Source organism: Tauraco erythrolophus, chromosome 3 (genome assembly GCF_009769465.1).
Source record: "Tauraco erythrolophus isolate bTauEry1 chromosome 3, bTauEry1.pri, whole genome shotgun sequence".
In the NCBI taxonomy this organism is placed as follows: domain Eukaryota; kingdom Metazoa; phylum Chordata; class Aves; order Musophagiformes; family Musophagidae; genus Tauraco; species Tauraco erythrolophus.
The window spans coordinates 44268457-44294842 of NC_141467.1; the positions used below are offsets into that span (position 1 = coordinate 44268457).

At 37.8% G+C, this 26386-nt stretch overlaps 1 protein-coding gene across 2 annotated transcripts in view; it reads right to left on the reverse strand.

Moving 5' to 3' along the window:
- LOC104383953 (cadherin-7) overlaps positions 1-23902 on the reverse strand; it is a 77336-nt gene extending 53434 nt beyond the window's left edge. For both annotated transcript variants that reach the window (XM_086609181.1, XM_086609183.1), the window contains exon 1: positions 23693-23902. In XM_086609181.1, the coding sequence (XP_086465307.1) occupies positions 23693-23902 (210 nt within the window). The remainder of the gene's footprint in view (positions 1-23692) is intronic.
- Between the last annotated feature and the right edge of the window lie 2484 nt (positions 23903-26386).

The window sequence follows — 26386 nt, forward strand, 5'->3', positions numbered from 1 at the left end:
TTGTCTCAGCAATGTTGTCAGTATAGTAGGGAACCAGCATAGACAACTGTGCCACAGTGGCACAATTTGCCACTTTGACATACCAGCAATTTCATGCACTGTTTTGTTGCCTCCAGACTTTCTCATGCGGAAATACGAGGTCCCATGCTGTAGACCACAGTATAAGCACATTATATTTATCTAACACAAGCAGCTGGTGACAGGCTTGCTCAAAACCCAGTCAGCCTAGACAAGACTTCTGCTCTGTGTTGGTGTAAACCCCCCAAAAATGTGTCTAGAGTTCTCAGAGCTGATCAAAGATCTAAGAGCTGCTGAGACAACCAAGGTCCAAGACATTCCTGAGATCTCTTCACATCCAGCACTGTCTTTACAGGCTGCCTGAACTCAGACTGGCTCCACATCCTCTTTGGTCTTGCTACAGGTAATACTAGATGCTACGAATGACCACAAGCCTGTATATCTACACAGGATCACCACAAAGGCAATGAGAAAATGAGAGGTTACCTGTCACGAGTGCATTTCACGTTCAAGGTAAAATCAGTGCACATCCCTTTGGGAGAACCAGCTGTGTCATCCCACAGCTTGTCTAACAGCCCTTCTGCAGGCAAACTGTATGCCATTTGGTGTATTTTGACCTCTGAGATTTTCATATTCAACAATGTATATAAAGCCAGTAAGAAAAAAGCTCCATCTACAATCAAAGTACTCATGGAGGTGCATGATTAAGAAAGCATAGGATAAGAGAGAAAATAAATAAGAAGGATAAAGAAGGAAGAGAAAAAATTTTAAAAAAACAAGGTAAAAAAAAATCCACCAACCAAAAAACCAAAGCGAATAAGAACACGGACAGGCCTGAAGGACCAGGAGTGAACTGGAGTAGGAAACAGATGGATGAAAGACCCCATGAGTGTGATGAGGCAGAGTAGATGGGGCAAGAGAAGACAAAAGGATAAAAGCAAAGGAAGAATGACAAGTTGAAATGGGAGGAAACAGTAAGAAAAATAAAAAGAAAAAAATGAAAGAAAATTCTGAAGTAGTAGGCAGAGCTGATCTTCAGTAACTGATCAGTGTTAGGCAAGAACAGTATTTGAGAGTAAAGTTGTATAACTTTTCCAGCATCTTTTCATTCTCTCTTTAATGCAACAAGTATTAAAAAGGCTGATAACCTGAACCTGGTCATACGTCATTTAAATGAGGGTATGTATTGCAACTACTTCAGGTTCACTAAAAAAGCCTACTCTGAAGGGGAAAAAAAAAAGAGAGTGCAATTAAAATTGTCATTGATTTTAAAGTGCTGGAACTAGAGGAGACATGACTGATGGGCAGGCAGAGTAGCCTAAGTGTCAGCTTGTTCTGAATCAAACGAGGCATCATTCTTATTTCCCCTATTAACGTAGTTTCTACACTATTTTGCTGCTACAGAATGTATATTTCTGTGCCTATAAATCAAAATAGCGAGAATTTTTATTAATTTACTCAGACTTATTCTCTCCCATGATCAAACCTGGAATAAGCAGCTAGGCTTTACTATCCTCTCCTTCCCCCATGTTGTTTCCCAGTAAAAGGTTCAGAAAGGTTAGTGGGAAAGTGTAATGAAAAATATATGGCCCTTATACTGTTAAGTGACTGATCAGTGCTCCAGGAGGATAACACTTAATCACTTTACCCACATGAAGAGAAGTGAATATTTAATTTTGCCACCTTTTGAGAAAAGGTGGTGAAAACAGAAAAGAGAACAGTGAAACTTCTTTAGTTTCCTTGATGGCTATTGTTCAAACAAAATTCTAACCGAAATTCTAAAACTTACACTTCATAAACACTCCAGGTAGTATCTAAGCAAGCCCTCAAGGCTTCTAAGTGGAAGACAAAGTTCAGATGAAAGGTTCCTCTAGGAATAAGAGATACTGCCATCTAAAGGCTAGTGAGTTGAATAATTAATAGAAAATACTGAAAACTGGATGTGATAAGAGCAACCTGTCACATTTTTATGACATTTTTTTCTCTTAATAACACTCAATTATGTCTATAGTGTTCTCTCCCTCTGTGTATACTTTTGTAATTTAGCTCTTTATAAAGACAGTGATATAGCGATTGTATATATGTATACTATATATGTGCACATTTAAGCGTATGTATGCATACATTACATATGCACGCATGCTCCCGCACACATATACACGTGCATTTCCTTATTCTGTCCTCTTCTTTTCCAATCTCTGCAGATGCTGTACTCACAAATCCGTGCCTTCTCCCCCACCTCAGTTTTAATAAGAACACAAAGTGCCCTGTGGCAACAGGGAATTGTGCAGCCAGCCCATTAAGATTAGTGCAGCTACAGGAGGAACTCAGCAGCAGCTGCTGCTGTAGATGGAGCTGAGTGGGCATATGTAGCGGCTGATTATTCTTGAGGAGTTTAATGGGCCATCATCATGACTTGTCACTCTCCAAAACGACTAGTTGGCATTCACGTTCTTAGAAGACAGTTTGGCAGCTTTGGGAGGTAAAGCCATCTGTATACCGTGCATCATCACGTACTAATTACACAATATTTATTGGGGGGGGGGGGGGATGGCAATACTGTATTGCAGCACCACCGAGAGCCTGCAGGCAACATAACACGTTCGAACAGGAATGGAAAAAAAAGAGACCTGGTTTCCCCTCACACACACATTTCAAGCTTTTCAGAAATTCTCATTGGTAGAATTTAGAAGGAGGAAACAGGTCACAGTGTTTGCAAACAATGCGCACATTGGAATCCTTACAGACCTGTTCAATAATCAGCTCTGGTTTGTTTTGGTTTTTTTCCCAACCACTCTCAGTCCATCAGTATTTATTCCTCAGAGTACTCCTTCTGAGTATTTCAGCAACAAAACTGTATCACTGACAAACCAAGCCACAGAGCAGTGGATTTGCTATCTGACTTACCATATAAAAACTGGTTTTACCTAAACAGATTTAATTTTTGATGAAGGAAACCGATGACTCAAACCTCATTTACACAAGTGCCTAAAACAATTAAATCATGTGAAAATACCACTGGAGTAAAGTTCTATTTACAAATTCCTGAATGTTCATTCTTACCAGCTGTATTTGAGTCTCTGCATTTACTTATCCTCCAGGAAAGAGACTAAGCTCTCTACCATACATACCGATAGTATTTTCACATGATCCATATCTATTCATAATGTGCCATACTACTTGTTGTTATATACTAAACTACTGTATTTACTGGTCCAGTGATTTGATTTATTTTGTTGCTAAGAATCATGGAAGCTGTAAGACACAACTCTCTAGAAGTCACTACTCTCTATTTCAGAAGTTAGTAAAATTGTGCAAGGATGCTCTCTCCTTGCATTCCCCACATATAGCTTCTATGAAAGTGATAGGGCTTAAAAAAACATAGCACAGCAAATAAATACCAAAAACTCTAGTATGCTTCATAGAAGAGTAGCTCCGGGCTAGCAGATGTCTATGGGCTTGAAAAGTTTACGCACGTGTAGGAGCTTACAGAAACAGAGCCTTCCAGAAGCTACACTCATTCTTCTTCTCAAATTGCTTCCTCACAACACATGAAACAACCTCTGCTTGCACAATATTAATATACATACAGCAAATAACTGTTTATTGAGCTTACACTTTTCTTGAATGAAATACATATATATTTACAGTGATATCTTTTCTGTTCTTATATCACTGTACATTGTAAAAAGATGTTAATCCTTTTATTAATCATTTATTCTTACTAAGTTTTTTGGTGTGGGTTTTGTTGGGTTTTTTTAATGATCGGAGAATGCAAGAATGCACTTTGCTTTATTGCACAGGAAAGCGTTAAAGAGGGAAGATGAAACAAGAAAGCCAAAAGCAGAATTTATATACCTGCAATAATACAAAATGAATGCTTTTACTTTTTCCCCGTTCTTGAAAATCAAAATTAAAAAAAAAAAATACAAATACGCTGATTGGGAAGTTGTTTCTCCTATATTGCTTTTTTTCTACTTTGCTGTGATAATTCAGGCCTAGGATTTCAACCATGGAAAATGAGAGCACATCAGAGGATCTATTTTTTTTATATATAATTCTGTAATCTACAGAATTATCTGTAATAGCACTGAACAGGAAAAATAATCATACACGCTTCTTGTTTGACTACCATATCAATAAACACCACATTTACAAACAAAAATTCATTTCGTATTAAAGTCTTTCCTGAGATAAGATACGTACTTATACTGAATGTCTTTATTTTAGAGTGGAAATTATACCTCCCATATCGTCTCTTCTTTGTCAAACTACTGATCTATAGTTTATAGTGATTATTCTGTTTCTGCTTCGACCATACAAAATAGCTTGCAGCATTGCTTAGTTGATAATGATTTTTCTCATAGGAATCTGCTTCCAAAGAACATTAGTACCAAGGAATAGATACCCAGAGGGTGTAGAGCTTTTTTCTGTTGGTTTTGGTTTGGTTTTATGTCGTATCAATTCCTCAAATTTCATTTGCTCTGGAAAGTTTAATGCTACTAAAAATCCGCTTGTAATCTCACCTTGCGTGTTAGTGGGAGGTGCTGAAACCCTGACAGAGTAGAAGACAGTGGTAAAATACGCAACTGTAGAGCAGTTGAAGTAATTACTGTGCCCATTTGTGTCTGTAGAAGCTTATATAGTACTGGACTACAGAAGACATCACAATCTGATCATTTTAATGATGAAAAATTTACAATACAGAAAAAATGTAATTAACTGGGTCCACAGCCACACTAACCTGTAACTCCCTGATAACAGTTAAGGACTTGTTAAATTAAATTTATAAAACTGTTAAAGCAGAATTAGCATGTTGGTCTACATCTCCATTTTTAACATACATAAATGATAATATACATGCCAGGGCATCAGTTTTTGTTATTTTGTTTTGCTTCTTAAAAATTAAATTCCTATTATCTTTCTTTACAAAGTTTTATATGTTTGGAAAAATGCAAAACTTAGTGGTGACTTTCCTGAAAGATTTATAGTGAAATTGATATTGATGATTCTTCACATGATCATATAGGTTATATGTTATAAAATGTTTCACACCACTCAGTTATTTCACAAAGCATTTCAACAAATCTAATCCCATAAGTATTCCCACTAAAATCAATGGGATTACTCCTACACTTAAGGTGCAAAAGTAAGAATTTGACACAATGTCCATATCACATATAATTAGTCCCTGGGAAGGTACGTTGGGGAGAGAGTCATAACTGCTCAGAGCTGACAGCAGGTCAAGGAAATAAAGCAAGAACAGAGAATTTTGAATGTCAATTTTACTATACATTTTAATATGAGTATATTATTTAATATGAAAAGGGCAGAAATGAAAATCTATAGCAAAGCGTTACAGTTTCATCACTAGTATGACAATATAACATGAAAAACCAAACGCATAACTAAAGTGCAGTATTAGATACCTTCCTGTAGACACTTGTCTGTGTCTTAAAATGAGTTCACCTGAATCCCTTGGTTAACTTATTATCTTAAAAACACCCAGTTACCATTGTCAGTGTGTTTACATTTCATTTAGAATCTTTTTTCAGTCTGGTTTGATTAAACACCCTAACATTTCTGTAGTGCTATTAACTACATTGACTGATTATTAACACTGCAGTTCAGTAAAGGTAAATCACTGAATGACAAATAAGTTGTTCTCTTTTCAGTAGGCTATAGGACAATTTCTTTTTTTTTTTTTTCCTTTTCCCCCAAATCTTATGTGTTTCACTGAAGACGGTTTATCACATTGATTTTTACCCAAAAACGTTTCTAAAATCCATCCATATATAGTGGCTAGTTAATTAACAGCCCATTGTTCAAAATTTACTCCAAAGACTAGGGAAATTTAACCCTGTGCTACATTAAGCTAAATCTCTGTCTTAGAATTCTCTAAGTTAGGAAATCATCCTTATCCATGAACAGCATGCCCGGACTTGCTTAACGCTCATGAAAGTTGGTACTAAGCATATGCCTAAGCGCCTTTCTGAAACAGAGCCTTAATCTCCGTGCAAAAGAAGGGTGCTTTAATGAACAGCAATGTGCATCACATACACTAATTGTGAGAAGTAGAATGGAAAGCTCAAGTGATTCCATTACATAAATTCACACTGTAGCTGTTCAGGATTCAGAACAAGCTGAAGCAGGGTATGCACAGTAAATACGGACATTTGAAAGTCTGCCTGAAACTGTTCAGATCATTTAAAGTGATCCTTTGTGAATAAATACTTTAAAAGGTTTGATTTCTTCTTAACTTTTTTTTTTTTTTAACCATTCACATTTGCAGGTCTGCCAGGGCTTTCAGATATAACCAGATTGATCTGGAGATAGTAATTCATATTTTGATAGGCATTTTTACTCCGTAGGATTAAGAGCTGGGAAAGAAATGCTTTTAATGCCCGTGGTTTGTGCTGTTTTTCAGAAAACATTTGAGGGGGAAGATAATGCATTAGTATTTCAAAACCATAACAAACTATCTTAACATGAACAATACTAGGTTAATTGTAAAGCCCTCCAGCTTAGAAGGATTTTAACAGCTGTATGTAAAAGGCAGTGCCTTCCTGGTGACTTTTTCTATTTTGGTGCGTACGATGAGTGTTTAATAAACACAGTCTGATCATATTCCTACATAATCATTACACCTTGTTTCCTTAAATCATATTTTGATGTTTCAAATTATAAGAGAAGATATTTATGGATTAAAGTTGAAATTCACTCATCATTTAAAAAAAAATCCATAGATATGACTTTTGCCATGTACAATGGTGATGACAACACGGATTTTTTCACCTGTTGTTCATGCTTTCACCACAACATATCCTCGCTGTGTTTCTTACTCGCTGCCATTAAATGCTGCCAATATAATCAATTTATGTGCCATTGATAAGCAAATTATAAGAAAATACCGAAAAGGCAAGTGTTATTTTACATTGGTCATGTATACTTGCTGAATCTACATTAAAATTCAAACTGTGCAGACCTGTTTCTAATTCTGAAAGCCATCTGGATTCTACTGAAAATGTTTCAAAGTCTTCCTTCAGAAATGCATATCTAAAGGTTCCAGTACTTCACATATATTGAGAGGTCTTACATAAAGACCTCTCTGATTATGTGAAACAACATGCCCTTTTGCCACTATAAAAGACATTGCATAGGCTACATAATCCAAAATCTTAGATGGTCCCTGACGAAATTAGAACACTCTTATCTAATGACCATTTGCACATTGTTCCCCTTTTGAGTGAGCTCTGGTTCAATAAAATAGAGCTCACAATGAGCTCCTCATGAGAACACTCCCTGCTCCTGAAGCACTGTGGTCAACTTGAAGGTACAGGAGTTATTAGTACTGTGTATTCCATTAACTGCAAACGAGATCAGTCATCTGAATTTACTCTCATCTACTGCAAATGTTTCAACTCAGATGACTATTACTAATTTGTCTGTCATACTTCTCGCGTATACCATTAAACACCTCCTAAAGGGATCTTTTATTAGAGTATCGTATTGTTTTATTATAATATCTGATCAGTTTTATAACTGAATCTGAAAACAATGAATTACTCTTGGAGATTAGACTTTAAATCACTATAATACTTGCCCCCAGCGTTCAAGACTGATCTTTGCTAAGTTTCACTTGACACAGCGTGTAGACTTCTCTACCAGATTGTCTGAGCACTCTCAAAGCTTAATTGATCCAATTTGCATGTCTCATCCTGGCAGAATTGTGCATCATTTCTATCCTTTTGGACTAAGTGATCACAATCTAATCACTTTGTATACAAAGCAGATGGAAAGTTTCCAGCTCCTTTGCTATCCCCTTGCATGCATCCATATTAAAGCAATTCTAATTCGACAAGCAATCTGATCTTTCTGTATTTTTATAGGATTACTGTCTCATTGATTGGCCTTCTGTCACCAATTGTAATGTTCGGAACTTTATACTCAAGGCATTTTCACTTTTGTCTCACACCTTCTGTGTGGTCCATTAAAATGATCACTTAATTTCAAACTGTGCTAAATATCCCCCCTTAGGGAAGTTCTGTATGGCTCGGTGTAAATCAGCACAGCTCTATGCACTGGAAGGAGAGAGAAATTTCCATTCATTGAGGATCTGCTCCTATATTTGAAAGGAGCTATATTAAAAAAAAAAATTAATCATATTCCCATTCATAAAGTTCTGAGCCATGTACATTAATAGATACTACCCTTTTTTTCTTTTAAAAAGAAAACGTGATTTTAAATTCAGTAAATATATTCCAAGTAGTAACTGTTTCTGCACATGAAACAAAATTCTCTTATTTATGTTCTTTTTTCTATACTTTTTCCCTTAAAAAATGTGCAGATTGTCATTTAAATACAATGGAAGTTTAGCAAAAAGTTTTATTTCTTACGAATAAATGAAATCTAGCTTCTGCAAAGAAAATTCACAAGCAGATCAGTCAAGCTAATGAAGATCAAGGATGTATGTATTTCAAATATCATTAAAATCAAACTTTCTGAAATAAACATAAATTTCTACTTAATAATCTCACTTGTGGTTCACAGTTGGAATTTATATTGCCCACCTGTCTCTAGTTTATATACCTCTCCAAAGGTCATTGTGTTTTATTAACCATACTCTATCCCTCACATTCCTAATTGTTGAATCATTTGACCTCCTAATGGTCCCACAGATCCTCTACTCTTCTGGGAGTTTGTGGTTAGCTAGTATTGGCTTACTTTTTTCCTACATACATCATTTTTATCACTTCTTCCTCTTTTGTTTTCACCATTAATCTCTATTCATATTTGCTCAATAAAATTTATGAGAAGGCAAAAAGATTTTTTTTTAATTTGTTTTCAGTGAAGGATAAATGAGAAACTCTAAAGCATATTGTTCACAGAAATGATCAAACAGTGGTAGTCAGTGCTCCTGAGTGCACAAAGTAAGGAATACCCTTCAGTCTGCTCTGCAACTACTTTTAAAACAGGTAGAAGACTGGAAGGAAAAAACATTGGCTATATAAGAGAATAAAGGAACCAGAATGCACTGTAAAATTCTCCAATTTTTATCAAAGATAAAGCATGCCAGTTCAGTAATAGACCCATGTTGTTGTGTCCATATATACACAGAAATAGCGGTACAAGTGGAACCACAGTAGTTGTCCAATAGCAAATCTAGTTAATGTTAACCGGCAAAGAACAAACTGGCTTAACCAAGTAAACCAATTTGATCATAAAAAAAGGTATTAAGACAGTAAACAGGCTTTCTATTAATGTGCTGCATGCTGAAAAGTGGTAGTATACAACCAGCAATGCCTTTCTGTGACTTGCATTTCAAATAGACTCAGTGGACAAATCATAAGTAAGCTGTTCACCTTGCAACCTTGGCTGAGTTTTGTAAAGACAAGCTCCTGCTTTCCAGGGGACGAATTATGCCTCTGGTTACGTAAGCAAGTAAAACCCCTGCTATCTTCAGATTGTGTTCTCATTGTTAAAATGTATGGTCCCATAGCTTAGAATTGGGTTGTGCAGGTGTAAGTCAGTGGAACATTGACAAACACGTCTGTGGATGACACTCAAGAAATAATAGAACACAGTTTGCTGTCTCTCAGCTGTGCTAGCTCAGCAGGACTAATAGCAACAATAAGTAGAAAAAAAATTATCATCAGAACAGACAGGTGTGACTCACACAGAACTCATCTACTGAGTAGCGAAGTATAATTTTATACAGTCATTTTTAAGAGCAAATGTTCTGCTACTCTGTAAACAATCAGACACATATTAGACCACTGCATTGTATTTAGGGAAGATACTGAGGGTTTCTAAGCCAATGTGAAGACTGGTGGCCCTGAGCTGCCTTTTCCATGTGGCAGTCTGCTGCCAGGATCTAATGTTTTCCTTGAGTCCAATCTTACAGCAAAACATCAGGAAGGGTCTATTGATTAATGAGACACACAACTTCAGGAGTACATTCATAAAACAATGTTATCCTCTACCAAATATTACTAAGTAGTATCCTAATGTTTTAGAGTTTAAGGAAATCTCTCACTTTATTTAATTATTTCTGTTGCCACCAACAAAACTAAAAATATTCTTCAAGAATAAATTGGAACAGTGTTAAATGTAATGTTCATCATCAGTTGCATTTCTATTCCAAGAGATCCAAGAAATCATGGGGAAAAAAAATGTGATTTCACCCTGTTAACGCCCTACAACGGCACCTGTATCGGTTCTGTCAGAGTTCTGCTATCAGTAAAGGTTATTTACAGGTGCAAGAGTGTTTGACTCCGGGAAAATTTGCAATATTGCTGATCAGTTTGTTCACTGTAATAAACCTAGCTCTTCTGACCTTGATGGTTAAGCTGCAGCATGTTTCCCTTGTATCTTGCTAATTACCTTACAAAGTAATTTTCCAGAGAATGGAATCTGATCCACAACCTGTTAGCTCATCTTGCTACAGTCCAAAACTCTGTTCCAAATTGGTCTTTGCAGCTTAAAGATAGTACAAAGTGTGCATGAAATGGTCAGAACTGGAAGGTGGGCCACTGCATCTAATACACAGGAGATGAAATTTTTTCAGAAGCAAAGGTAAATATCTTGTATTTTTAGTGTAATCTGCTGATACAGACACTTATATCTCTAAAGGTATCAGAAGGATCTGTCATCAAGGTGGACATCTTAATTTTTCTGCCTTCCTTATAGCCTCATTGCCTGCTTGGCAGATATTTTGGAAGCAAGACGAAGCACCTGGGCCCTCAGTCTGCATCATCCCACATGAAAAGCAGTCATTGATTTCATTTTGAGCTTCTAGAAATAAAACTGGGAAAAAAAAAAACATTCTGGAAAGAAGATTTTGCTATCAGACTAGCAGAATGGACCACCATCTTCCACCCAGCTCCACTTCATAAAATAATAGATGAAAGGAAATTGTTGAATGTGATACTGTGGCTTACATAGTACGGAACAAAATTTGATCTTGATAGGACATTGAAATTAGTCTGCAGGAAAAAATTCTCATGTAGCCTGCAAATAGACTGAAAGAAACACAGTTACATAAAATGATGAATGTCAAAATACCTGTCTAGAAGGAAGGAGTTTCAGAAAGACCTAGAAAACCCATGAGTGTCATTATTTCATTCCCTTAACTCCAAACACAAACTTACTCTGTAAGGTGTGGGCTGCTTTCTTTAGTGGCAGATCAGAGCATTAATCCTTTTGATTTTCAGCTCTTAATTTGGAAACAGTCAACGTGGCCCAGTTGCTGCCCTGACAGCTGCACATATTCACATCCTTCTATCCATCTGCTGAGAGCTCAGGCTTGCTTGGACCCCCCCAGATCTGCATGTTGCTTTTTTGCTTATCCACACTCTATCTTGATCCAGTAATTCTTGAAACCTCTAAGAACAGAAAGATTTACTTTCTTGTCCTATGTTGTTTTGCACCATGTTGCTTATGTTCTAGGCTTTTTTTGATCAAATTCCAAATTCTCTAGCCGTCTCTACTAATGAATCATAAGAAGTATTTACATCTTTCCTTTTCTATCCTTTGCTTCCCTGCTCCCAGAAAAGAAACATAAAATCACTTTTCTACTAGATTTTGTCTTGATGATATTTGGTTTTGCTGCCCACTTGCACCGCAGATTACCTTGTCAGACATGGCATCTTCCTCTTTCAGTTACAAATAAGCTTTACTTACTTTTTTGTCGCTTTCAACTGCATCTGCTAGTTAACAGACCTAGTTTCCTGCACATTTCTCAAACCTGGGTGTTACTGGATCTCTAGCTAGCTGCCCTTATTTCCCATCTGTGCTAACATAACTAAGTGAGCTAGCATTGGTACCTACAAGGCCTTCTTTCTAGAACCTCTGTGTGGTGGACGGATGTGACTTAAACCAGTGTATGTCCCATATACACGCATACCGTTAGCATTAGCAAAGAGCAAAGGCAATCAAGACCTATGCATATGATTGTTATAACTTAATCTTAATTAATATTTTCATTGTTTTGGTATGTTCTTTTCAACTTGGTATTAGGCTCTGGAATGAGAAAAACATAGCATATTGCTTCATCATGGTCCTTTCATTCTCACAGTTAATCTTTGGGATGTTTTTTCTTGTCTGAAACTTTTTCAATGCCTTTTTTCCTGTACTAAAATCATAAAGACTAGAATCTTTACATTTTCTTTTAATCTTAAAATAAATCTGAATTGAATAAATGTGTCAGTACAAGTGAGAATTATTCCTCAATGTAAGGCATCTCCATTGTTTTCTATACACATATACATACGCACACATTTATGTATGCACTCCATCACTGCTCTCACTCCCATTCCTGCTGGTTTCCTCCATAGAACCTCCTTTGAGACATGACTTCATTCAGTTTATCAATCAAACAGATAAATTGAAACAACTTTTTCTTTTGCTCTCCAAATTCTTCAAGAGGGATTGATATGCACTCAGGAGTGCACTCGATTCATCAGAAAGAGTAAAACAGAAAAGCAATAAGGCTTTAAGATCCTCAGAGTAGTGGTGGACATGAGCTTGAAAAGAAAGCAACAAACACAAATTGTGCAATTTGAATCATACAATGAGACAGGAAATAACAGTTTCACTTGGCTTATTTCCCGTTTAGCTGAAGGTACAATAGAGTGCTCTTGTTCAGGACTTTTTACTGTCAAGAAGATACTGAAAAAATAAAGGGAGTGAATAAAAGAGCAGGAAAGATGAACACTGGACTGCAGTGCTGTGCTGTAGTGCTGACTAATAAGGAAAACTTTTTAAAAGTGTGAAATATGTATTGCTTGGCTAAGCAACAGTGAAGTGGCAAAGGGTAAGATGGGTCGGGAGGACAGCAGGCTATGTATGCATGAATATTATGAACATCCAGGAGCAAGAGGAATTATTTAACAGTTTTTAATATAAACACTATGCAGCATTATAGTTCTACAAGTTAAAAAAGAAACATAAAAATATGCCAAGTACTTTCCCAAATGCCTACTCTACCCATATAATGTGTATAAATTGTATAAGAAAGACAAGCTAAGTATTTTGCTAATTTATAGCACTGCATTTATACCATGATTATGGAAACTTAAGAACTGACCATCTGCTTTTCCCAACTGTGCCTGAAAACTTTTCATTGTTATGGAATAACAAGCTAAACTTTGCCTAATACCGCACCTGCCTACCTTGTAAGGAAAATGAATTGCTTGATTGCTTATTCAGCTGGGTTACAATTTGGTACCTCAGTATGAAATATTTAAGCAGCTTATCATCCTTAAACATGTATCCAAGTACCAGATTTTCCATATTTTGGAAGCATTTAAAATGGAAAATAACTTTGTGGGCTTCATTCTCCTCACGCTCACTCCACAGCATCAAAATTGCTTGTCCCTATAGTCCTCAAGGTAATTTATCATGATTTGTAGAAACACGAAAATTAAATGGGATGGTATAACTATGGTAACGTTTTGCGGAAATCATGCAGCAAAATCACCTTACATCACTTGGAAAATGACATTAACTGTATTTCTTTCTACTCAGAGAGGGCCAAAGAATCCCCTTTGATGTAGGCAGAACATTATGTTGGACAGCCCTTAGCTGTTCTCAGCATACATCCTATTCATTCATATGAAACCAACATGATTTCACTAAGGGCAAACCATGCTTCACAAATTTGATGACCTTCTACAACAGGGTTACAGTGTTGATGGATAAGGGAAGAGCAACCTACATCATATACCTGGACTTGTGCAAAACATTTGACAGTCTCATATGACACCCATGTCTCTAAATTAGAGAGGCATGGAATTGATGGATGGACCCCTCGGTGGATAAGGAATTGGCTGGATGGTCACACTCAAAGAGTTGTGGATGATGGCTCAATGTCCAAGTGGAGACCAGTGAAAAGTGGCATTCCTCGGGGATCAGTATTGGGACTGGTGCTGTTTAACACCTTTGTCAGTGACATGGACAGCAGAATTGAGTGCACTCTCAGCAAACTTGCTGATGAAACCAAACTGTGTGGTGTGGTCGACATGCTGGAGGGAAGGGATGCCATCCAGAGGGACCTTGACAGGCTTGAGAGGTGAGCCTGTGCGAACCTCATGAAGTTCAACAAGACCAAGTGCAGGGTCCTGCATATGGGTTGGGGCAATTCCAAGCACAAATATAGGCTCAGCATTCAGCTCTGGGGCCCCCAAGACAAGAAGAACATAGACCTATTGGAACGAGTCCAGAGGAGGGCTACGAAGACGACCCAAGGGCTGGCACATGTCTCCTATGCAGACAGGCTGAGAGAGTTGGGGTTGTTGGAGAAGAGAAGGCTCTGGGAAGACCTTATAGCAGCTTTCCAGTACTTAAAGGGGCCTGCAAGAAAGCTGGAGAGGGACTTTTTGCAAAGGTATGTAATGACAGGACAAGGGGCAATGGCTTTAAACTGAAAGAGGGTAGATTTCTTCACTCTGAGGGTGGTGAGGCACTGGAACGGGTTGCTATGGATGCCACATGCCTGGAAATGTTCAACACCAGGTTGGATGAGGCTTTCAGCAACATGATCTAGGGCAAGGTGTCCCTGCCCATGGCAAGGGGGTTGGAACTAGATGTTCCCTTCCAACCCAAACCATTCTATGAGTCTATGAAACACCATAAAGCAGGCCTTCAGTGCTTCAAGAATACTATATGAAAGGAAGGCACTATTTTTTCATTGTCAAAATGTGGAATATGTTGTTACATGTTGTCAGTCAGTCCTTAATATCCCTCCTGTACTAACCTACAGAATAATACATCAGTTAAAAATTAAATTTTAAAATGGCCAAATAGTTGTATTCCAAAATTAATATTCTCAGATGGTCTACTAAGATCGATAAAACTGATCTCAAGATTCTGGGTTAAATCTTCAGTTACTCTATCAACAGCATAACTTAATAAACAACACATATTGAATCATTTTTCCCTTCTTCTCAAATGTTTAACACTACCTTCTTCTCCCATGGGAGCATTCTGAAAAAGAGAGCCCCAGACTGAGCCAATAAGGCATATTTTGTATTTTTCGGTTGCACATGAACTACTATATGCAAAAGTTATGTTTTTCTTGGTGTTCATATTTATCTGAAAGATAAAATAATGTTTATCCTTCACTATATTTGTTTATGATTTATAGAGTACTGCCACTGTACTAAGTGTTTTGCACCCACGTAAATAATAATAGTCCTCTTGCAACAGCACAGGGCTATAGCACCAGCAAATACTTGAATATGGAAGGAAATATTAACGATAGTAATTTTTTAGCTAAGTCAAAAACATCTGCAAGAATTAATTCTAAACATATTGTACAATTTTATGAGCATATTTATTGATTTTGGTGATCAGCATCTTTACATGATTATTCTTCTGTTGTCAATCAAGCTTCTTCATTGGTTAAGTTTACACTTAGCCTGGGAAGGTTAAGGTGGTTTATAGATTGAGGTCAAGTGATCTGTAGTTAGATGTTAACAACATATGTTTAATATTATGTAAACAAAAACCTCCTATTTTTAACCAGCTTACAGCCGTGAAGCTATGAGAGATTAAGCATTATGACATCTTCAAACTTCTGCTCGTGGTGTAGACTGGTATTCATAATATGACCAGGGTTTGAGCATTTGGGACAGAATTAGAGTTCTCCTAACAGCATAAACTCCAGTGCTTTTTCTAAGAGCTACTTGTCTGTAATTTATGTGACAGTAAGTGTCTCTTCCAGTGCAAAAGTGACAGAGAAGACACTGGTAGTATAAGGTAGCTAACAGTTATTCTGAAGAAAGTGAGCAACTTAGTGTATTAAATTCTTTCTTCTCTCAGCAGTTCCACCATTAGCACTTAGCTTAGTCACTTCTTCCAGGGAAATGCATAATGCTACGAGAAAAAGATTATACTGCAGAGATTTTCCAGCACTTATAACCAGTATATAACTTATAACCAGCACTTATAACCAGCCAGCTTATTGGACATGAAGGAACCATTCCCTGATTTTTTCAAGATCTCTAAATATGTTGTCCCAGGTACTCTCCTTAACTAGTAAAAGTTAGCACCAAAAAACTGACCTATGTACACAGATACTATTTTATTAAGTGACTGCTCAAAAAAGAAAAAGAAAAAAAAAGACAAAGAACTTGAGAAGTGCGGTATGATATTTAAAACAAAACAAAACACACAAAAAAAACCAAACAGCAATAGTGTAGAGCAAAGAAAAACTTCAGCAGAAAAATTGTGGCAAGGCAGCAATAGTCCTGGCAGCACTGTGACATATAGAAAATACTAAATAAATGGAATGAATGCCCAATGGGTCTGTAGACAGACACTTATGTCTAAAAGTAAAGGTATAAGAGAAAAGGCAACATGGAAAAAATAGTGTAGTATCAGACTACAAGATGTAAAACTTCGAAGCGTATGCAGTTTGATCTTTTGAAAGCAATGGAAAAATATCCTTCATCTTCACTGGTCTAAAAAAAGAAGTAGCCTTGTACTAACATAGATATCAAACAGATCTGCACTTCGGAATTTCAACTAATTTGTCATCCATAAAGAATGGAAGATTAAGGCAGGAAAGAACACCCTGTTACCTGTTCATAATGTTTAAAAATGTTGCATGTTTCTTGTTTTTAGAACAAATAATATTCATAGCAAAGAACAATAATGAGTTAAGGTTCTCAAGCTATTTTCGGGATGTTGACTAATATCCCCATATTTCTCTGGATTCTGTTGTTGCTTCTTCATCGACTATTGCCTCTTGTCTTACAAGTTAGCTGCCTCAGGGCAGGATGTATGTTTGCTTGCACTGTGCCTAGTACAGTGGAAATTTAGCTCATGACTGGACTTCCTTAGCCTTATAATATTGCAAATGCTCACAGTTCTTGGTAGCCCCAGTTTTACAGCACTGGATTTCCAAAATCATGAATATACAATTGCGAGACTACAGGATGGAGGTAAAACTGGATATGGAACGACAGCCAATAGCACGAACTAAAGGACTAAGCCCAACAAGTTCAGTAGATGAAAATGAGAAGGAGTGCTAGAATATGGCTAAAAATGTCAGCTGAAGTAGCATGAGCTTGGCTGACATCAAGATCGTAAATTTCATGCTCTCATGAAAAGAGAGCATTTTCCAATAACCAGCCAAGTATACAGGAGGCTTGCATCTACATATCGTTGCAAAATTAGCTTTTACTCTTGCTTTTCTGTTTTGTCAGAGACACATAAAATATAGTTTTAAATAATACCCAAAAGAAATTCAGAGCAGAGCATTGCAGGTAGAGCCTATTAGTCTACTGAAATACAGAACTGGTATTACAGGATTATATAAATGGCATAGCTGTGCCATTGAATAAAAAGCTGTGACGAGGGCTACTTAATTTACGGATGTTGTCATCACCTTCACTAACCTTCCTCTTCTGTAATGCCACATGTTAAGGATCAATGTTCTATACTATACTAAAAGATCAAAAAGCTGGATGTTCTGGTTCAGTATCCAATCATAAGTCTCTCAACTCTATTATCACTTCTAATAATGAAATTACATACAAATTGTCTTTTAGTGCTTGAGCATGTGAAATTGTCATCACTTTAAATCCCCAGCATAAAAGCCATTTCTGTACCCATTCAGCTATGTGAGAAGAGGACTTCCTATAAAGAGAGAAAGAGGAAATTACACTATAGCTGCACAGGCTAATGAAATCAACCAGGAAAAAGCAGTAGATTTTAGGTTATCCCTTTGGATAATTCCTGTTTGCCTTAATCTCACTGTTCTCCCCAGAGACACTTTAGCTTCATATGTTAAGTAGGAAACATTCAGATTGTCAGTCAGTTCTCAGTTATTCGGGGTAATCCAAATAAAGTAAAGCACGGATAACGCAAAGCCCACTGTGACTATCCAATGAAGAAAAGTGTGTGCTATGAGTGAGTACAAGCTGAGATGGTAAATTCATACCACTGCTGTACAGTTGAAGCATCCCTTCACCAAGACCTGTTCAATCTGCACAGCAGGTAAGCAAGACTTGACTATTTTGTTTGTTCATTTGTTTCATTTGCAGCACTTGTGGTAGAAAAACATTGACAGGAAGAGCATGTCCCATTTCACTTAAAAGGTCAACTGTTATCAATTTTCATAGCACAGCACAACAAAGAGTTCCTGAGATGGATGAATATCAGAAACACATCAGATTTGCTTTTTCACTTTCATAAATGGCCTTTTGGGAGTATATAAAACAACAGTGCTTCAGAGATTATGCTAAAAGTAAAGCTAACACAAATAGAAAAGGAGAAAAAAATAGAACAAAGGATAAGTTTCTTTCTGAGTTATCATGCTATCTTTGTTTTCCACAGTGTCCACAAAGACAGATGAAGAACAGTTGGGTTGAGTTGCTTTTTTGTTTTTTTCTTCCCAAAAGTAAAAACAAATAAAATATATATTTGCACAGCTGTAGCTACTCTCAGCCAGACAACTCCTTGCAGTTTGAGAGCAGAGGTGAATATTACTTTGTGTAGGATGTTTGGAGGGGTGAAACCCCAGGCTGAGGCTGGGGCAAGGGTGCAGATCCCCGTAGGTTGCCTCCAGAGGAAACAGAAGGGACAGAGACCTCCAGGGGATCACACCTGACCTGTCTCTGGCTCCGTTATCTGCAAATGAGGCAGCCCAGCCTCTTTTACCTAGATTTAGCCTTCATAATTTCACCCTGTCTCCTCTCCATTTCCCAAAGTATCAGTAAAATTGCTGCAGTGTAGTTTCTAGAGAGATGAAAAGCTATTTGAGCTAATTTCTGTTCAGAGCTCCTCAGCTCTTTCATTCACAGATGAAGTTCCCTCCATTTCTCAGTGGCTGATACTCCCATGTATCTATCGGAGTCTGAGCAGCCACCGCTTCTGCAGCATCCACCGCCTCAAAGTATTTTAGCAAAGACTCTCGTTATCCAAGTCAGTCGAAAAGTCATCGGCTGCATCAGAAAGTGGCAGGCTATGATCTAGAAACAGAGCCCTACTTCTCACTACGTCTGTATAGCTTGATATAAGGTCACACACAACAGATGAATATCATATGTGAATAATTCTATCACCTTACTGACACATTCACCAACACCTTTGAAAAACAAAAAAAAAAGGTATCCTTCCCTGCCTAGCCTTCTTCCCTCCAAAACCATGAGGCTAGAAAAAACAATCCACTCTCTGTTGCGACAATAACATACACTTCTTGTTATTTTGCTGCTTGAAAAGCCATTTCTCCACTCTCCCTTGGTGCAAACCTGTAAATTCTCTTAAATGCACTGATTTTCTGGGAAATGTTTAAATTCACTGCATTTTTTCGTATGCTTCACTCATTCTGTACTACTACAGAAAATAATAATGCAAATATTAGCTTTTATGCACTTTGGTCCAGGTTTGAAAATTGAATCCAACAAGCCTTTCTATCTTGAAATACTTCGAAGAAAAACAGAGGCCAGTAAAATGGAATTGGAAGGCAACGATTGTGAGCTCTAACAAACTACATCCTCGTAGTCCACTCATTTAACCTTTTTTCCTTGATTTTACCATCTAGAAAATGCAGGTTGGGATTTATGCTTGCCTTCCTCACACATTATAAATAACAAATACACACAGGGAACCTTATAAGTTCCAAGCATTATTTTTTGAGAAGTACCAGTGAGCCTTTCAAAGTTAAATATCAACTTCTTGGGTTTGTGCTCAATCAAGCCTATGTCTTTTTCTCTTTTATTTTCAGTCCTTCATATCTTAGGGAGGTTTCAGCAAAAAAACAGAGTTGAACTCAGCAAAGAACTTCAAACTGTGCCTGTCTAACTATGCCTCAATTTAGAGCCATTGGAAAAGGAGCCTTGGTTTGGATTCAAAAGGAGACAGTGAAGCCAATCATCAATCAGAATCTCACGTGGAGTTCACAGCCTTATTTCACTTCCTCAGGTTTATTTGGGGCTGCTTTTGTTTGTTGTTTTTTTTTATTTTTTTTTAATAAGAAAAATGAAAGGATTACTGACTGAGACTTTGTGTCATTATAACGCTTTTGCGGCGGCTGACACTTGCAGCAGAACACTGGTGAAATGAAACCAAAAACAAACAAACAAACACAAACCACCGCCCACCAAAAAGCAACAACTACAAAAAAAAAAAACAACTGGATTTCTGATAGTTGTGTAACAAAAAAAAAAACAAAATCAACAAAATTTCAAAGTTCTACTTTAACTGCACCTCTCTTTGCCAATGTGTACCATATAGACTTTAATTACATGATCGTATACAGCTTTTCAAATATTCAATATAATAGCATGTATTTTTTTCCTAATTTTAGTGTTTATGTACTGAATCATTTAAAACTGCTCTGTACTATATTTTTGTGTTCAAATAGATTCCATTAAAGTCATTTATATGGAAAATACAGAGTAAGGCATTTTGCAAAACGTATTATCAAGCAATAGTAAACATTTTCTAGAAAACAGCAGCCACCTATGCTTCTAGCTAAATTAGCATCATAGTTAACTGCCTCATCTCCTGCATGGCATGTTTGGAAGATAACAGTGCCTATCTGAACAGGTAAATGAGCTAAATAGGTAAAATCCGCAACCCTTTAAGTGAAGATAACATATGGTGTGCAGACTGACAGAAATTGTATATGGTTGAGTCCACAATCTGATTACATGCTAAGCACCTCCCAAGAGGCACTCAGAATTACTCAGGATTGAATACAAGACAATTAAAATTCATACCATGGAGAGGAAAGACCTACATTAAAAAAAAAAAAAGGCAAAAAACGTCAGTCACCTCTGACTCCTATTAGTGTAAAACTAATGGAACTCCTCCAGAGGTTTCTCCAGAGTCATGTGAGAAACAGGCTCCTGCTTCCTTAAGATAATAAACACATCTAAAAAAAACAAAACAAAACCGACATTCTGCCAATAAATTAATATCTTGCAAGGAAGGCTGCAATATAACTCAGGTACGGATCTGAAGTCTTGTTAAACAAACATGAAAACACTGAAAAATTATTTTAAGTGAAAGACTCATCTTACTGAGGCGAATAGGAATCATGTTACAATATTTAAAAGGAATAAGATTTTACCCTGCATGATCAGGTAATTAAGATGTCAGAACGCACACACCCAGGAGGACAGAGTTAATGCTGAACATGGAATTAACATTGGTGTTTCATGACTCTTGAATGATTTGCAGCATAACCTTAACATTCTCCGAATGCTGCCTTCCAAACAGAATTGCCTAGGGCTCTGTAAAATTGAATAGCGGGGAAAAAACATTCTCTATTGCAGCTCCATTTGCCCGAGTATTTCTGAAGCATTTTTATCTCAGAGCCCTTAAAATGTGGGGGAAGGTTCCTTATTCCTGGATGTGCAGTTAGATTGGCACCCTGCAAAGCACCCTGAACGTAAGGCAGCGCAGGACTGACCTCCCCAGAAGCAGAGCACTCTGCAGAATATGAGGCAGAGTCTGGCTGCTGCTTCCACTTCACTTGATGAGAGAATCGAGTTATGCCAGCTCTTCGCTTGCCATAGCTTCTTTACCAAGGGGAAAGAAGGAAAAAACAACCCACCTTCCCAGCCAAATCTCAGTCTTCTCAGTCCCTACCTGCCTGCAAAGAACAGCAGCGATGTTTTAAGGGGAGAAGAGGGGGAGGAAGGCAACTGCTGCTCACTTCAGAGTGGCGCTGCACATAATATGTTAACATACAGAAAGAAAATCACTTCTTCACCTTTTTGCTCCCCTGCGTGGGAATGCAGCTTCAGTCATGATTGCACCTCAGGAACCACACAGTAAAAAGCCTTTCCAGTGAGAAGGTTAGGAACTGGGCATGTCTTATCTTAGAAGATGCTCAGCAAGGACTCTGTTTCCAGGAAGATGGGCTTCCTTTTGCAAGTGCAAATTTTTATCTGCTTTTCCTACAAAATGAATTTGCTGGTAGAAATGTGAGTTCCTGAGCCAACAATTCGTACTGCTGATGCAGAAAGCAGGCTGGGCACAGATTGTTTCAGAAAAAAAAGGTTTGCGTTTCAGAAGATATCTGCTTATAAATGCTAGGACTCCTGTAAAGGACAGTAAAGAGCAGACTGTGAAGCTAAAAATAACCACATATGTGCAAATATCATGTACTCTAGCGCTACCACAGCATCTTTGGCCATAACACAGCAACTGAATGAATATGAAAATTCCTACAGATCAAAACCAGTGTTCAGTCGAGTATTTAAAGACACTTCTTTTCCAGGAGAGAAATTCTAACTTGCAAGCCACGCTTCCTTTTTTATCAGCGGACAAGAATGCCAAATAAGCCATTTTCCAGGGGCACAAGAGAAGCTCCAACCTGAGAACAAACTTGCCTAAAAGACCAAAATCAAAGCCAAGCAGCAGCTGCATGGCATCAGAATGGAAACTGCTACATAACCTAAAACTTAAAAATTTTCAGGACCACTGTAATGAGAGATGATATTTCTGATTCTAACACGTCTTTCTTAAGGGCTCAATTGTGCGACATACCAGCTCCAGTTCAGAAAAGCACCTAAACACAACCACAGCCGTAATCATGAGAGCAGTTCCCCATTTAACTTGATTATTCAGTTGGCATGATTAAATTCTAAGTGCTTAACTGTGTTAGCACAAACATCAAGGTTTTTGTCTCAGTAGGACGAATTAAGCTGAAATTCATTGCACTCGTATACTTGAAGCAGTGGATTTCGGATTACTTCATCTCCTTTTCTGTAAGCATGCCATTTCGCCAAAAGCTGTCACTCCCTTCTTCTCTATGTGTTTGCTATTCTTTAATGAGAAACTCCATTTATTGATTCTGATACTACACAGGAAAACGGGGTGTTCTTTCACTAAGATGATTACACATAAACGTTACATAGAAACACAAGAGGGTTTTTTGTTTGGGTTCTGTTTTTTTCCATCCTAATCGCCGAAGAAAGTGTATCCATTGTAATCGCTAGCGCACCGCAGCGAACGCTCTAAGACCTGGATTCACAGCTGTGCTCCACAGACAGCGGTGGGCGCCCCAAACAAGCATTTGGGATGCCCTGGTGTACAGGCATCCTCTGCGCTGTCCTGGCGCCCGACAGAGGGAAGGTAAAGCGGCAAGGCTGTGCGACACACAGAGGGCAGCGAGGCCCCTGAGGTGACAATCTGCCAGCCAGGCAACGACACAGCAAAGCAGTAACGCACCCATGCCCTCCTTTTTACTCGTCACACCCCCAGACACCTGATTCTTTCCCTTTTGCCTTCAGCAGGGACGATCTTTAGGGAGCAAACAACGTAACACAGAACTTCTGTTTTCTGGGACTCGTCGTTAGCTCTTATAGAAGAACGTTCATCATTACATTTCTCTATTCTCATTTAAAAAAATGCATCTAACATCAGTAATAAAATGCTTTCTTTGTATCAATGGTGGTAAAACACTTTCATTATTGTACTCCTTTAATGAAGCATAGCTAACATGTAGAGCTCTTAAAGAAAATCACAAGAGGAATCAGCAATGTAACATGTTGCGGTGTCGAAGTGCTAAACACTTTTCTTTTTCAAACTACGAAACACCATCCCATCCTGGCTTAAGTCAACCATGCTGACAGAATTACAATTTTCAGGTTGCACCATACAAACATGTCAAAAAGCAAGCATCTGCACCCTCCAAAGTGTTTAAATCCCCTACCTTTCCTACATAGAGTGGGTCTGTACCCATGTATTCTTCCAGCACAAAGAACTGATTCCACACCCAGCTGCGCTTGGTTCTCGTTCTCCCTGATTGAAAGTAGGGCTTTGATCTGGACCTTGAGAGCTCTGCTTGATTCATCCCAGAAAGACACAGGAAAAGAGCTAGTATCTGCAGAAAATGGCAGAACTCCACTTTGCCCAACTTCATCTTTTTTTTTTTTTCCCCCGTGAAAGAAAAAACCTTGACGAGAGCAGGCACAATTCCAGTTGTCTCAGTAGCTCTGGCCTCCGGCAGGGTGTCAGCTGGGAGTCCAGAGATAATAATTTGTGGAGTGGTCGATTGGAAGAAGTCACCACTGCTGAATAGGCTTCACCAGAGAAATGGGGTAATAGGTACCTATCCGGGAAAAAGACAAGATCTGTTGTCAGAACTTTTTTGTTTTTAAAGAATGCAAATTCTTTGCAGCTTTCACATAATGCATCAAAAATGTTTATTTATGATTTTTCTCATCATCAACACAGTTGAGTTCACATATTAAGTCTCTGAGAGTTTAGAGTGCATTCCTTGGATGGTATGATTACTGCTGATATATCTGTTTATAGCTATAAAGTTTTCTCATGACTGTTCTCTTAATATACCAGTTTCCCCAGTACAAATGCTGAAAGTTTTTCTCTTTAAAATAATCTAAGCAAGTGTAGTTATTTACAATTATTTGGTTTGTTTTTTTTCTCCTCTGCCTGCTACAGTCTGCTCTACTTGCCATTACCATGATATAATTACAAACCAACTACAGGCATGAAGTTATATTAATGGCGAGGACGTATGCTAGCGTTAACTCTCTTCCATATAACTGAAAAGTAAAATAAGGGAGTATAAGATGAATCAGAACAATTTGATTGATTCTTCGTCACAGTAGATGTTCTGATTTGTTCTGATCTGAATCTGACCCGCTAAAAAGCCCTCAGAGTCTCCCTACTCATTTTTACTACATTCCTAAAGTAAATGTCAGGCACAGTGAGAAGCATGTTAGACTAGTTTATGTACGTATACACAAATATGTTCAGAAAGATCAGAGGATAATGTGATTTTACATTTTCAATGAAGCCTTGATTTAATGACAAGTGATATTTCAGCACTACCACATACAATTTTTATCTTTTTGTGCATCTTGTCCATTTTTATTTCAAAACCTTGATCATTTTATAACTGGTAGAACTCACTAAAAAAAAAAATCATTTACAAAAAAAACCAGACTCTTCAATACTTAAACAAGGTTTTTTCTGCCTTTTACAATTGTGAGCCTTCTCTTGCCAAGGAAAAATGTATACTTAGGATAACATTTTTAAAAGTGTAGGTTCTGTCAGTCAGAACCAAATGTAGCTTTGCCTTTCAAGGGAGTCACCTGCATTAACCCCAGGTAAGTAACGCTCTCTCTGAAACATGCATCCCTCTTGTCTGAGTGAGCAATGGGGCAGATGAGAAGTATTTAAGAAGTGCCAAACATAAGGTGAAAACGAGGACAAAATTAAAACAGATAACAAGGCATTCATTTGGAGTGAACCGCTGCTACTTAGGAAGCCAGGGAAGAAAGATTTCATCCTTTCCACATTTAATTAATCTAAAAAGGCTAGACGTTAAATCACATACACATTAAATGCTCTGGATAGATTATCATAATATCCCTACCCACTACTATTAAAACTGAGTGAAATGTGATCTCTACTATCTGTTTTCAGCATGTCAGGCCCTTTTAGCTGCAGAACGCCTATGCAGCGTGCTGCCAAAGGTACCTAGAGGGCAGAAACATGAAACAAATAAAAAGCTCTTCTGATTACAGACTGTATTTAAAGCCTTTTTATAGTAATCCCTTCTGTGGTACTGCCCTGCACCAGAAAGGCTTTGCTTTGAGACTGGTGGGATAAACCACAAACCCACTGAGCGTGTTTGCTAAGCAGCAGTGATTTGAAAGCTTCCATATGTGAAAATCCACTGTCTTCCTACAGGCAAAACAAAAAGAATAGGCAACGTCTTACCTAAAGACCCTAATTTCCAAGACATGATGCTATGGTCATGAAAGACGTCTCTCTGACGTGGACTGAGATTCCTTTCGCGGCAAGATTAACACGCAGGTGTCATCCTCGCTGGCAGAGCATAGTGTAAAATGATTAATCCCAACTAGTCATAGCTCAGGTTTGATCTGGCCCTTTGGGTAAATCCTGACTGTATCACAGGGTAGTTACTGCCATGAGTGTTAAGGAGAGTAGCTGTGCTTCCTCAGTGATACGTTCACTTTCTACCACTCAGTTCAAATAAGATAAACACTGTTTGTAGTAGAGGCTGTTTATGCACCCTTTACTTTCCCTTCCTGTGTCTAAGTTACATCAGGTTGGAGACATCTGATATTGATAAACTGTCAGTTTATTTCAAAAAGGCAGCAGATTGTTATTTAACAGAGATAAAAATACAAAATGGATTTTCTTAAGAAATGTCAGTAAAACATTTACAATATGTTAGAGTCTTTCTGCTAAGCGGTGTGAAATGTCTTGTTCTTGCTCTGAACAGACATTTCAAACCTAGAATTGCTCTAACCTTTACCTCGAACAGTGTTCTCTCATATCCTTTCTTTTACACCTGCAGGAAAGTATGAAAGCCACCATATGGAGTGCCACGGTCCCCAGGCACACACCACAG